Below are 14,442 nucleotides of genomic sequence, written 5' to 3'. Positions count from 1 at the left end.
CGAGAATCTCATTCAACGTTGGATCGACAACATCGGCGCACGAGCTCCTCAACTTTCACGATCTTGGATCACCGACATCGGAGTAAGCATGTGGCACGAGTTGACAGACACAACACAACACAACGTTGGATCGACAACATCGGTGCGACATTTGAGGTCGCACCGACGCACCTGTACAGGCAACGTGAGATCAACAGACACAACACAAGCACCATTACGGGAAGTCCTGTGATCACTTGAAGCTACTGTGCAAACCAGATCCCCGTCTATAAATAGACAGAGTGTTCTCTTCTCTTCTCATTCCACCCATAAAAAAGGCCACATCTGATCAAGAACAGTGTAGCAATGGCGGTCGCCCGGGAGCAGCACATCCTCGACCAGGGCCTTCTCGATGCCCAGCTCGAGCTCTGGCATCACACCCTCGGCTATGTCAAGTCCATGGCGCTCAAGTCCGCCCTGGAACTCGGCATCGCCGACGCCATCCACCGCCAAGGCGGCGCCGCCACCCTCTCCCAGATTGCCGCCACGGCCACGCTCCACCCGTCCAAGATCTCCTGCCTGCGCCGCCTCATGCGTGTGCTCACCGTCTCAGGCGTCTTCGGAGTAGAACACTCCGGGGACGGCGGCGTTGAAGGCGAGGCCGTCTACGCGCTGACGCCGGCGTCCCGTCTCCTCGTCGGCTCGGCCTCAGCGAACATGGTCCACGTCACGAAGATGCTCCTGCACCCCATCATCGTCTCCCCGTTCTCCGACCTCGGGACTTGGTTCCAGAACGAGCTGCCGGAGCCGGACCTCTTCAAGGTGAAGCATGGGAAGACCTTCTGGGAGCTGGCCAACGAGGACCCTGCGTACAACGCAATCGTCAACGACGGCATGGTCTCCGACAGCAGCTTCCTCATGGACATCGCCATCAGGGAGTGTGGGGACGTCTTCCAGGGGATAGGCTCCCTGGTCGACGTTGCCGGGGGGCACGGTGGAGCGGCACAGGCCATCTCGAAGGCGTTCCCGCACGTGAAGTGCAGCGGGATGGACCTTGCCCACGTCGTTGCCGAGGCTCCGAGCGGTACCGACGTGGAGTTCATCGCCGGCGACATGTTTGAGAGCGTTCCGTCGGCCCATGCTGTCTTCCTCAAGGTGCGTCAAGTAGTGAACTCAATGTTGGTACTCCATTAGTCTATACGATCACAATGTCCATTTTGGGAAAGATATATATAGCTATAAAGTTAGCATGTTGTCAACTAACGATTGGGGTCACCACCTTCAATTGTTTCAGTGGGTCATGCATGATTGGGGTGCACTGGTAGAAAAAGAGGCTTCCGTCCAGCCCCATTAGTCGCGAAACTGTAGGAACCGCGACTAATGAAGTCTTTAGTCGCGGTTCGGCAGACGAACCGCGACCAAAGGCCTGGGCCCAGGGCGCTCGGTGGCCAGCTGATGCACGTGAGGGGCTTTAGTCGCGGTTGGCCAGGCCAACCGCGACTAAAGGTGCGCAAAGGCCTTTAGTCGCGGTTGGCCAGGCCAACCGCGACTAAAGCTCCTCCCCTATATATACCAGTTCAGCACGCTCACTTAGCCATTTGGTGCCACTTCTCTTCACAAGCTTCACAAGGGGGTGTAGGTTTGCTTTTGGTTCCTCTTATGCACACAAGGTGTTTGATGAAATGCCCTAAGAGGGTGAAACAAACATGATATGAAGTGTTGGAGCCACACTTGAGGTTCCTCATTTATTTTTTCCTCCTTGATCGCGGTTAGCAACTTGAACCTTTCATGCATGTGTGTCATTGATAAAATATGCATGTGTGCAGTTCATTGTTTAATTTATATTGTTTGTAGCTAGTTAGTTTAACAAATGCATGATGGTTAATTATATATTTTATATTATAATAATGCAGATGAATCGGCAATGGATGTACGGTAACCGACTCTCCGGCGAGTTCACTACGGGTTTGAAAGATTTCCTCGTAGTGGCTAATGCGAACAAGCAGGGGGGTTTTGTTATCTGTCCATGTGTTATCTGTAAGAATCAGAAGGGTTACTCTTCCTCAAGAGATGTTCACATGCATCTGCTTCGGCACGGTTTCATGCCAAGCTATAATTGTTGGACCAAGCATGGAGAAAGAGGGGTTATAATGGAAGAAGATGAAGAAGGGGATGATTTCATCGATGAAAGCTATCTTGCTCATTTCGGTGATACTTTCATGGAGGATGCTGAAGGTGAAGGGGAAGGTGAAGAAGAGGCACGTGATGATCCCGTTGATGATCTTGGTCGGACCATTGCTGATGCACGGAGATGCTGCGAAACTGAAAAGGAGAGGGAGAATTTGGATCGCATGTTAGAGGATCACAGAAAGGCGCTGTACCCCGGATGCGATGATGGTCTGAAAAAGCTGGGCTGCACACTGGATTTGCTGAAATGGAAGGCAGAGGCAGGTGTAGCTGACTCGGCATTTGAAAACTTGCTGAAAATGTTGAAGAATATGTTTCCAAAGGATAACGAGTTGCCCGCCAGTACGTACGAAACAAAGAAGGTTGTCTGCCCTCTAGGTTTAGAGGTTCTGAAGATACATGCATGCATCAACGACTGCATCCTCTACCGCGGTGAATACGCGAATTTGAATGAATGCCCGGTATGCACTGCATTGCGTTATAAGATCAGAGGCGATGACCCTGGTGACGATGTTGAGGGCCAGAAACCCAGGAAGAGGGTTCCCGCCAAGGTGATGTGGTATGCTCCTATAATACCACGGTTGAAACGTCTGTTCAGGAACAAAGAGCATGCCAAGTTGTTGCGATGGCACAAAGAGGACCGTAAGTCGGACGGGGAGTTGAGACACACCGCAGATGGAACACAATGGAGAAAGATCGACAGATGGTTCAAAGATTTTGCAGCTGACGCAAGGAACATAAGATTTGCTCTAAGTACGGATGGCATGAATCCTTTTGGCGAGCAGAGCTCCAGCCATAGCACCTGGCCCGTGACTCTATGCATCTACAACCTTCCTCCTTGGTTGTGCATGAAGCGGAAGTTCATTATGATGCCAGTGCTCATCCAAGGTCCGAAGCAACCCGGCAACGACATCGATGTGTACCTAAGGCCATTAGTTGATGAACTTTTACAGCTGTGGGGTGGTGTCCGTGTGTGGGATGAGCACAAACAAGAGGAATTTGACCTACGAGCGTTGCTTTTCGTAACCATCAACGATTGGCCTGCTCTTAGTAACCTTTCGGGACTGTCAAATAAGGGATACAATGCATGCACGCACTGCTTACATGAGACTGAAAGTGTACATTTGCCAAATTGTAAGAAGAACGTGTACCTTGGGCATCGTCGATTTCTTCCGAAAATTCATCCAGTAAGAAAGAAAGGCAAGCATTACAACGGCAAGGCAGATCACCGGCCGAAGCCTGCGGAACGCACTGGTGCTGAGGTATTTGATATGGTCAAGGATTTGAAAGTCATCTTTGGAAAGGGTCCTGGCGGACAATCAGTTCCGAAGGGAGCTGACGGGCACGCAGCCATGTGGAAGAAGAAATCTATATTCTGGGAGCTAGAATATTGGAAAGTCCTAGATGTCCGCTCTGCAATCGACGTGATGCACGTTACGAAGAATATTTGCGTGAACCTCCTAAGCTTCTTGGGCGTGTATGGGAAGACAAATGATACAAAGGAAGCACGGCAGGACCAGCAACGTTTGAAAGACCCTGATGACCGGCATCCGGAATGGTTTCAAGGTCGTGCCAGCTACGCTCTGACCAAAGAAGAGAAGGTCATCTTTTTTGAATGCCTGAGCAGTATGAAGGTCCCGTCTGGATTCTCGTCCAATATAAAGGGAATAATAAACATGGCGGAGAAAAAGTTCCAAAACCTGAAGTCTCACGACTGCCACGTGATTATGACGCAATTGCTTCCGATTGCTTTGAGGGGGCTCCTGCCGGAAAATGTTCGAGTAGCCATTGTGAAGCTATGTGCATTCCTCAATGCAATCTCTCAGAAGGTAATCAATCCAGAAGTTCTACCACGGTTACAGAACGATGTGATCCAATGCCTTGTCAGTTTCGAGTTGGTGTTCCCGCCATCCTTCTTCAATATTATGACGCACCTCCTGGTTCACCTAGTCGAAGAGATTTTCGTTCTCGGTCCTGTATTTCTACACAATATGTTCCCCTTCGAGAGGTTCATGGGAGTATTAAAGAAATATGTTCGTAACCGTGCTAGGCCAGAAGGAAGCATCGCCAAGGGCTATGGAAATGAGGAGGTAATTGAGTTTTGTGTTGACTTTGTTCCTGACCTTAAGCCGATTGGTCTTCCTCGATCGCGGCACGAGGGGAGACTAAGTGGAAAAGGCACGATCGGAAGGAAATCAACGATATGTATGGACGGCCATTCTCTGACTGAAGCACACCACACTGTACTGACCAATTCCAGCTTGGTGGCTCCGTACTTTGAGAAACACAAGAATATTTTACGCTCGGACAACCCGGGGAAGCCTGAATCCTGGATTAGGAAGGCCCACATGGAGACTTTCGGCAGTTGGTTGAGAAAACATTTAATGAATGACAATGATGTTGTAGATCAGCTGTACATGTTGGCCAAGACACCATCTTCGACTATAACGACTTTCCAAGGGTACGAGATAAATGGGAATACATTTTACACGATCGTCCAAGATAAAAAGAGCACCAACCAAAACAGTGGTGTCCGCTTTGATGCAGCAACCGAGAATGGGCAAAAGGTCACATATTATGGTTACATAGAGGAGATATGGGAACTTGACTATGGACCCTCCTTTAAGGTCCCTTTGTTCCGGTGCAAATGGTTCAAGCTAACAGGAGGTGGGGTAAAGGTGGACGAGCAATACGGAATGACAATGGTGGATTTCAACAATCTTGGTTACCTTGACGAACCATTCGTCCTTGCCAAAGATGTCGCTCAGGTTTTTTATTTGAAGGACATGAGTAGCAAACCGAGGAAACGGAAAGATAAGAAAACGATCAGTACATCATGCGATGATCCAAAGCGCCACATTGTTCTTTCAGGGAAAAGAAACATCGTGGGAGTGGAGGACAAGACAGACATGTCAGAAGATTATAATATGTTTGGTGAAATTCCGCCCTTCAAAGTGAACATTGACCCAAGCATTAAGTTAAATGATGAGGATGCTCCATGGATACGGCACAATCGTAAGCAAGCAGGGACACAAGGGAAGAATTGATGTGTAATAATTTATTGTACCAAACTTTGTATTTGGTCGATGAACTGAATGATGTATCAAACCTTTTGTCAAACCTTCAAGGGGTTTTAAAATGAATTAGTTTTATTTTTCTGATTTTAAAAGGAAAAAGGAAGAAGAAGAAAGAAGGAAAAAGGAAGAAAAAAACAGAAGAAAAAAACAGAAGAAAAAAGGAAAAACAGAAGAAAAAAACAAACAGAAGAAAAACATAAGAAAAAACAGAAGAAAAAACAGAAGAAAAAGGAAAAAGGAAAAAAGGAAGAAAAAAAGAAAATATGCCACCTACTGGGCCACCACGGCCTGAATACGACTAGAAACCCATTAAAGGGCCAGGATTCAGGCCCGCAGAAGGCCGAGTAGGCCCACAGGCACATAGTGACAGAATTGGCCCGTAAGCCTGCATTTGAGAGGAGCTCGAAGTGGTGAGCGCAGCCGCGCTTATAAACCACTGTCGAAGCCTCTCGGCTAGCGAGGTGGGACTAAACATCCCACCGAACCGCGCCAGTTCTAGCACAGACCTTTAGTCGCGGTTGGAGAGGCGGACCGCGACTAAAGGGTACCTTTAGTCGCGGTCCGCCTCTCCAACCGCGACTAAAGGGTCTTTCTGCGCGGGAACGAAAGCGGCGCCAAAACCCTTTAGTCGCGGTTGGGGAGGCGGACCGCGACTAAAGGGTACCTTTAGTCGCGGTCCGCCTCCCCAACCGCGACTAAAGGGTACCTTTAGTCGCGGTCCGCCTCTCCAACCGCGACTAAAGGTGCGTCTATAAATACTGCACTTAGCAGTTTTGCCACTTCCCATTCTCCTCTCTCTCGATGCCGAAGCGCTGCCCCGACGCCGACGCCGAAGCCCTGCCCCGACGCCGACGCCGAAGCCCTGCCCCGACGCCGACGCCGAAGCCCTGCCCCGACGCCGACGCCGAAGCCCTGCGCGCCGCCGCCCCCGTCCCCAGTGAGTGCCGCCTCCGCCCGTGCCCTGCCCTTGCTCGCCGCCCGTGCCTTGCGCCCTTGCCCGCCGCCCGCCGCCCGCCGCCCGCCGCCCGCCGCCCTGCCGCCCGCCGCCCGCTGGCCCTGCCTGCCGTCCTCCGCGCGCCGGCAGAAGAAGAAGAAGGAAGAAGAAAAAGGAAGAAGAAGAAGAAAGAAAAAGGAAAAAGGAAGAAGAAGAAAGAAGGAAGAAGAAAACAAAAGAAAAACAGAAGAAAAACAAGAAAAAGGAAGAAAAAAGGAAAAAGGAAGAAAAAAAGAAAAAGGAAGAAAACAACAGAAGAAAAAAAGAAAGAAGAAAAAAAAGGAAGAAGAAAAAAAGAAAGAAGAAAGAAAGAAGAAAGAATATGTTTTGGAATTCATTAATATTTTTTGTTTTGATGAATTTTTTTGTGTCTAATAAAATCAATTTTTTGAAATACACGAATAATTTTTAAATTCACGAATATGTCATGAATCAGTGAAAAAATTAAATACGTGAACTATTCTGAAATCCCTAAACATTTTTTGAATACACAATATGTTTTTATTCCTGTTTTTTCCACAAAATCATCAACATTTTTTGAAAACCTTTTTTTTTGCAAAATCACAATGTTTTTGTATCCATGAACATTTTATGATTCATTTTTTTGAATTCACATACATTCCGGAAATTCACGCAAAATCTAGCCCATGACTTTGTCAAGCAGAACAAGACTCCGGATTTCAAAGGACAATATGAGAAACTGAAACATGATTGGCCAGAATTTGTGAAGCAAAAGAAATCGGAGCAGTTCATTCAAATATCGAAAAAAATAAGGAAAATGCGGCTAAGAAGGAGTACAATCATATTATGGGGCCAGGAGGGTATCGCCTTTGGGAGCCTAGGTGGGAGAAGATGGAGAACGAGCTGAGGGCGCGAGGAATCCGTCCAGGTACGGAGGGATGGGACCCAAGGGCCAAAAGCTGGTGGTACGGGCATGGGGGAACGCTGAACCCGGAGACAGGGGAGTGTGTTTACCGGGGCAAATTAATTAAACCCACCCAAGCCCTTATTAACGCAATGAGGGATGCTCAACAGGGGAAGATCAAGTTCAACAGAGAGAACGACGCGCTGACAAAAGCCCTCGGGAATCCTGAACACGGAGGACGTGTACGAGGCATGGGGCACATTCCGTGGAAAATAGGGTTCCCCCAGAACGATGACCCGTACGGTTACAGAAGCCGTAAGAGAAAGATGGATCGGGAAGCAGATGTTGTGGCGCGGTTGGCATCGGAAATGGATGTGATGAAGAAAACCATGAGTGTACTAGTAGCCGAAAGAGATGCAGCTCGGGTGCAGCATGAAGATCATCCAGCGGATCTCGGAAGCCAGCAGCGGAGAAGCAGCGTGGCTTCCACGGAGGCCCCACCGGCTGGTGCAGATGCACCGACGATCGAAATTACTGCACCGGAGCCTCTGGTGGTCCAAATTACTGCACCGGAGCCTCTGGTGGTCGAAATTACTTCACCGGAGCATCCTCGCTACCCCGTGGACGATATAAAGGAGATGAAAGAATGTCATCTGTATTATCCTATCGGGAACATGTCCATGAAGGTAGCCATCGGCAGTGCTTTACCATGTTTACCTGGAGCACTCCACCACAACAACCCCATTCAAGATGGCTATGCTCGTGTCACGGTGGAGGACATAGTCCAAGGGTTTGAGGACCTGGAGATTGACATTGCTACACCTGAAGGGGAGAAAAGACTTGGAGATGTCAAGCGCCATTTCATTCTATGGCAAAAGAAGTTTATCAAGTTTCCAGGCGAGGCGCCAAGGACAACAAGTCCACCCCCCTACGGTGGTGGTGGTGGCGGTGGCGGTGGTGGTGGTGGTGGTGGTGGTGGCGGTTCACCTACACCTCCGTCACGTCAGCCGACGCCGCCCCCCAGTCCACAACGTCCGGCGGGTGATCAGACGCCGCCCCCCAATCCACCTCCGGCAAAGAAGCAGAAGCAGTCCTGGATTATTAACCCGGACCCTTATGTACCTAAGACCACAAAGGTACCGGAGCCATCACTGAAGCCTCTCCCCACAAGGCCTTGGGAACGTAGTGCCGAGGAAGTCGACGCGGCCGCGACTGCTGATTTGGAGAAATGGAAGGCGGACTGCAAGAAGAAAAGAGAGCCCGAGCCCAAGCCAGTATTTTCTGATGAGCAAAAGAAGTGGGCTAAGTCATTTTTGAGCACACCGTCCCAAGCCGCGAAGAATCTGCCTAACGACTATGCACGTGAACTTCGCAGGCAGGCACTCATGTTCAAGGAGAACAAAGAGCGGGAGAAGGCCGAAAGTAAAAAAAGCGGGAAACAAGTTGCCCAGCTCGGGGAACAAAGTAAACAATCGATTGCCCCGCTTATAGTGGAAGCCTTCTGTCCGGATGCCCCCGAGATCATACAAGCTGCGGCAGCACAGGGATTGACTGTAACGAGTGCCAGAGAACAAGCGGCCAACTTAGGTATTACTCTTCGTGAACTGTTAGGCCTTGATGAGGCGCCAGTGAAGGAGGTAGTAATTACATATGTCAAGAATGGGCCTCTCGTCGAGCCTGCGCAGGAAAAGGATCTACCTCCACAAATGAAAGGTCTGCTGAAATGGTACAAGGGTTACATAAAAAATAAAAACGCCAAAGAATATATTTATGCGGAAGTTAGACATGAGCATCACTTCAAACATTACTATGTACAAATTGAACTGAGTGAATTGTTCCAGCTTTTCAATCTGCGCGAGCTCGATAAATCTATCATCAGTTGCTACGTTCTGTAAGTGATTTATTAATTTCTACCCCATCTCGTTCATATTGCCTGCACTATATATATGTCCTAACTATATTGTTGTGTCCGCTATTATACATGCAGAATGAAGATTAAGGAATGCAGAGTAAGGAACATCCATGATGTTGGGTTCATTGACCCACACATCGTTAATGGACATGTGTTGGAGCGTTACCCCGCCGACGTGGAGGCAGACCTGTGGCAGTTTCTTACAAAGCAGGAACTCAAAAGTGATATTCTATTTCCTTACCATTTTGAGTGAGTGTTTCTGTCTTGAGCACATTCTCTTTTGTTTACTCCATGCATGGTATGTGGCCGGCTAATCGATGAGTTATGCATGACGTACTGTGCATGTATCGTGTCCGCAGGTTCCACTGGATTCTGCTAGTAATTAAAGTTAACACCTCAGAATGTCTCGTCCACGACTCTGTGAATATGGATCCAAAGCTTTGGGGCGGCATGAGAAGAATGCTGCAGAAGTAATTATTTTCATTCATTTGCGCTCTATATCGATCGGCCTATTTCGTTCATTTCCTAATATCAAGTAACTAATTAATAACTCTCTTGTTCATTTAATTTTCTTTGCCTCGTAGGGTTTGGAGACGGTTCGTAGATACAAAGGTCGGTGAATTCAAAAAAGAGCTAGAATTCAAAATGTTAAAGGCTAAGAATGCTGGGGATATTCAGCCACCGGAGACCAATCTATGTGGATACTATGTCTGTGAGATGATCCGGAGATACACCTCTGAGCGGGTTCCGAGTGATACCAATGCTCAGAGGAATAACCTCCGGTGGATGCTTAGTCCAGAAGCTCGCTTCCGACCACTTCAAGAGGAACTAGCTGGATGGTTCAGCAGGGAAGTCCTCCATCCTAAAGGAGAACACTATTACGAGGACGTAGAACTTTATATGCATTAAATCATGTATGGAAACTTGTTCAAAATTGTATATGGTCATCCGATGATATTGAATATATATTGTATATTCCTCTTGAATTCTTTTTGGTTCTAATTTCAAATTTATTTGAAATTGTACATTCATATGCATGTATGTAGTACCGTAGAATATATGAAACTCCTTCAAAATTAAAATAAAGCACAAAAGAAATAAAACAATACAAATTAAACAGAAAACAGGTTTAAGGGGGGGGCTAAAACCCTAAACCTGCGGCGGCCTTTAGTCGCGGTTGGCCAGAAGAACCGCGACTAAAGGTCCTCCGCCCCGACGGCCACCTGGCGCCCACGTGGACGGGCCTTTAGTCGCGGTTCTTAAGCAACCGCGACTAAAGGGGGGGGGCCTTTAGTCGCGCCCGTTCGGTCGCGGTTGCGCAACCGCGACTAATGGCAGTTGCGAACCGCGACCAAAGGCCCTTTTTCCACCAGTGGTGACGAGGACTGCATCAAGATACTGAAAAATTGCAAGAAAGCCATCGCGCCAAAAGACGTGGGAGGGAAGGTGATAATTGTCGACATGGTGGTTGGTGCAGGGTCACGGGACCAGAAGCACAAAGAGACACAAGTCATGTTCGACCTTTTCATCATGTTCGTCAATGGTATCGAGCGAGATGAGCAGGAGTGGAAGAAGATCATCTTTGAGGCGGGATTCAGCGACTACAAAATCACGCCCGTTTTGGGTGTGAGATCGATCATCGAGGTTTACCTGTGAACATCTGGTCTTTGATTGGTGAAGTACGTTTTTCTGGAGTGCCAGACTCCTAGTAAGTGTGGTCGCCATATTAATTTCTAGCTCTTGGTGTTGTGTTCTGGAAAGGAGTGTGTGCTTCTCGGCTAATAAAAATATGCTATGATACCCTCACTGTGGGATGTCTAAATTGTTGCCTTCTCAGAAATACACAAGAATATAAGTAAAACTGAGCCTTTTGAGACAGAAAGTACTCCCTTCATTTTTTAGTCTGCATATAAGATTTGATCAAAGTCAAACTTTGTAAAGTTTGACCAATTTTATTGAAAAAAATATCAACGTCTACAATACTAAACCTATATGTTATGAAAATTAATTTCATGATGCATCTAACAATCTTGATTTCATATTGTGAATCTTGATATATTTTTCTATAAACTTACTCAAAGTTGACAAAGCTTGACTTTGATTAAATCTTATATGCAGACTAAAAAGAAACAGAGGGAGTATGTGTTTACCTTGGGCTTGGCCGCCTTGGCCTGCCCAACCAGTTTTCGGTAGCTCTGTCACTGCACGTGTTGCCATGAAGTTTCCTTCACCAGGATTCTTTTGATGCAAACTTTGTGTAGATCGTACCATGCATGCGAGTCGGGCTGATGGTAGGAAAGGTGACATTATGGTATCACATGCCCTCACCTCTTGCTCATCGAGCTCACATCAGATCGCAGATGTCTCGGATGTGTTAAAGTGATTGAATGGTCAAAATAACTAGCTCTAGTTTTTGGTAGAGCTCGATGGGATAATACACGAGGGCTCATAATGAAATCAAGTTGATCCATATCAAAAATATATTTATAAATAAGCATTGATCTTTGAACCACAATTGAGAAGTACACTACATACATGAAATTCTAAAAACTATATGAAGCTGAAACTATTGGATCTAACTTGCATAACACTTTGTTTCTTTCTCTGATTCCTTTTTTACTTATTTATTTATTTTATTCCTAAACACAATGACCAGATCTCAAAGCAACTATGAAGATGAAATTGATGCAAAGTTAAAAAAAGGTTAGTAGATGAAAGACCAAGCAAGAAATGCAAACAACAAGTTTCAACACCAAACAAAGGCTCAGATCTTTTGTTCCGCCTTTAGGGCTCTAGGACGGGGCAGAAAGTACTCCCTCCGTCTCGAAATGTAAGACATTTTTTGATACTATGATAGTGTTAAAAAGCGTCTTACATTTTGGGACGGAGGGAGTATTAAAAAACACTATATTTAGAGGGTTGGTAGAAAGATAAACAAGGAAAACAAATCCTATCGTGTCAATGAAAGCTCTGATGCCAAGATGTGATGGGCATGAACCCGATGGATGAGTTAATTCCAAATGTGGCCCGATCTTCACGCCGTACGATCAAAACAGGGAGGGTAACTAGTTGTAGGCAGCGGTAGTAGCAAACATTAATCTGCCAAGGTTGGATGCGACGAATGTGTTGGGTAAGGAGATCTGAAGCTACAAGAAATTCGGCTGGATGTCTATATAATCCCAAAACCACAAACAAGTACTACTAAACACAAAATAGTTAGAACCATATATCACGAGTTGTGGGAACCATAGGCTCATAAGTAATATGGATGAACTCACAAGAGCAGCGGTGGTAAGGTACACTCAATACCTTGATTGGGGGCGGGGTATAACTAGGGATACCCCCCACCCACCGGGGGTGAAAGCGGTCAAAAATTACTCGGCATTTCCATGGTTTCCTTGGGGAGTAAGAAGCCAACTCAGAGTTATTGAAGAGCTTCCTAAATTCTCACAAGGCCTTTAACATCTTGACACCTTTCACCAAAACGATCATTATGTTTGCTGAACCAACTTCAAATGATACAAGGTTTGTTGGGGTGGAAAGTATAATTATGGAGCTTCTGGTGATATGCTCCTATTGTCACATTTATCTTCCAAAATGGTGGTGAAACACCAAAAGAACATAGGCAATAACTGAAAGCATGTAATTCACTCAGAACTTGCTCAATGACTTTGTTTCTTTGTGACCTTAGAGATTGTGTCCTCCTTAAATGATGCACCTGATTCCATGTACGAGCATAAGTTGAAAGCATAGTAATGTCACTGATCTAATAATAGTGACCTAGGTTAGAGTTCACCTCAAAATGTGTTTGCTTGGTTCACACCTTAGTAACTATTTCCAATTAATTTGTGCATCTAGATGAAATGTGACGTTTGCATTACCATGTGCATATCACAAATGTGGATATGTGTCATAGCCATCGTGGTTGTCTGCCTCGTGCTGGAAAGGAGTGAGGTACAACAAACCCTATTAGGTAGAGTTGTAGAGTTACTTGGTCTACCCATGTATAGGTTGCTTGGTCATTGTAGTTGCCTACATGTGGGTGCCCTGGATTCATTATAAAATTGTCTTGTTAGACATGGCAAAAACCTCTAGATTTTAGGTTTTTTTATTCTTTGAATAGAAAGTGTTGAAGGCCTAAAACTATTCCTATGTATATAAAATTATGCAATCCGTGTTTGATTAATCTTTTTCCTAGATTGTCCTTAGTGGCTTGTTGGAGGTTGAGAGACTACCCCTACTTGATGTGAACTTCACTTGATAACCCAATTCATTAGTGGCACTTCAAAGCATTTGTGTGAAGCCTCCAATATAATGATATTTTAACATTATGGCTGGATAATTTAAATGGTTTTACCTTCCAATCTAAAAGCCAGTAAATAGCATTAGCATACTGCTAGCTCTTTCCATACTAGGATCACAATACTATTCGCAATTATGAACTCTTTAAGCACATAAAAGTTCGGCAATTGGATGAAAAAAGGGTGCGCCAAAAAGAAATGGACATCGTCCAACCATTTTTGCCATCAGGTCTTTACGTGTTACGTACAACCATTGAACCACCAATAGGATCATCCCAAATACGTATATCTTGACCAATATAAAAAGATCGAGTTGCAGAGATCCAACAAATCTCACCCGTTCAACCACATCTATCCAACAGTCTATGTCTCCCTGATGTTTAGCGTTAAACATGTTTTGCACGAAACACATTTATTACCATCAACTCATTAATATAAGGCCTAATATCAACTTGAGCATTCCACCTAATATTCCAGTATGACCCCTGCAAAGAAAACACTTGGACACTTCATTTTTTGTGTTTCAAAGGTATCCTCTGAACTGGTGACAAAGAATGTTGTGGCTCACCGGATCTAGATCTCCACTAGATCAGACGAATTGTTGTTTAGGTGGTACTTTGCGACGCACATGAGGCTTTTCTACATCTTGGATCATATTTTTTACATCATATATTGTCTCAGTTTCTTCCATCCTGCATTTTATAGGTCTAGGCCGAGGTCAAGGTGCTAAAGGTACTTGTTCGTACTTTGCCATCTCTCTAATGCTACAGTTTGGTCTAGTCCTTTACAGACCATATAAGCATGATGGAACAATTGTTGGAGGGCCCTGGTGGTGGAGTGCATCAATTATTTTTCCCTGTGTTCCGTAAATAGAAGCGTCGAGGAAGAAAATGTTATGTTCTATATGTCGAGTATATTATTATTTTTACTTGTAAAAACTTTGAAAGAAAGCCCAGATGTTCAAAAAACAGATAATCAAAGACATATCAAACACGAAATAAAGAAAAATAGGTATTGAAATAAGTGTTTTTTTTGGAAAAGGGGCGTAACCCCGGCCTCTACATCAGAACGATGAATACGGCCACCTTTATTAGAAAGTAAATAAGTTCAACACAAGTCACAAGGTC

The 14,442-nt window shown here is 45.7% G+C and overlaps 1 protein-coding gene across 1 annotated transcript; it reads left to right on the top strand.

The window, feature by feature from the left end:
- The first annotated feature begins 304 nt into the window (after positions 1-304).
- On the top strand, positions 305-10,879 carry LOC123063002 (O-methyltransferase ZRP4). The gene is made up of 3 exons (XM_044486705.1): positions 305-1,134; positions 1,274-1,292; positions 10,390-10,879. The coding sequence occupies exons 1-3, from the start codon at positions 346-348 to the stop codon at positions 10,668-10,670; spliced, it is 1,089 nt and encodes a 362-aa protein (XP_044342640.1). The 5' UTR covers positions 305-345; the 3' UTR covers positions 10,671-10,879.
- The last annotated feature ends 3,563 nt before the right edge of the window (positions 10,880-14,442 follow it).

The sequence above is a fragment of the Triticum aestivum genome, chromosome 1A (assembly GCF_018294505.1).
Source record: "Triticum aestivum cultivar Chinese Spring chromosome 1A, IWGSC CS RefSeq v2.1, whole genome shotgun sequence".
Classification (NCBI taxonomy): domain Eukaryota; kingdom Viridiplantae; phylum Streptophyta; class Magnoliopsida; order Poales; family Poaceae; genus Triticum; species Triticum aestivum.
The sequence above is the reverse complement of the archived record's forward strand: the minus strand, read 5'-3'. Positions and strand labels throughout refer to the sequence as shown.

Coding starts and splice junctions, on each gene's coding strand:
- LOC123063002 (XM_044486705.1), top strand. CDS start 346: ATGGCGGTCGCCCGGGAGCAGCACATCCTCGACCAGGGCCTTCTCGAT.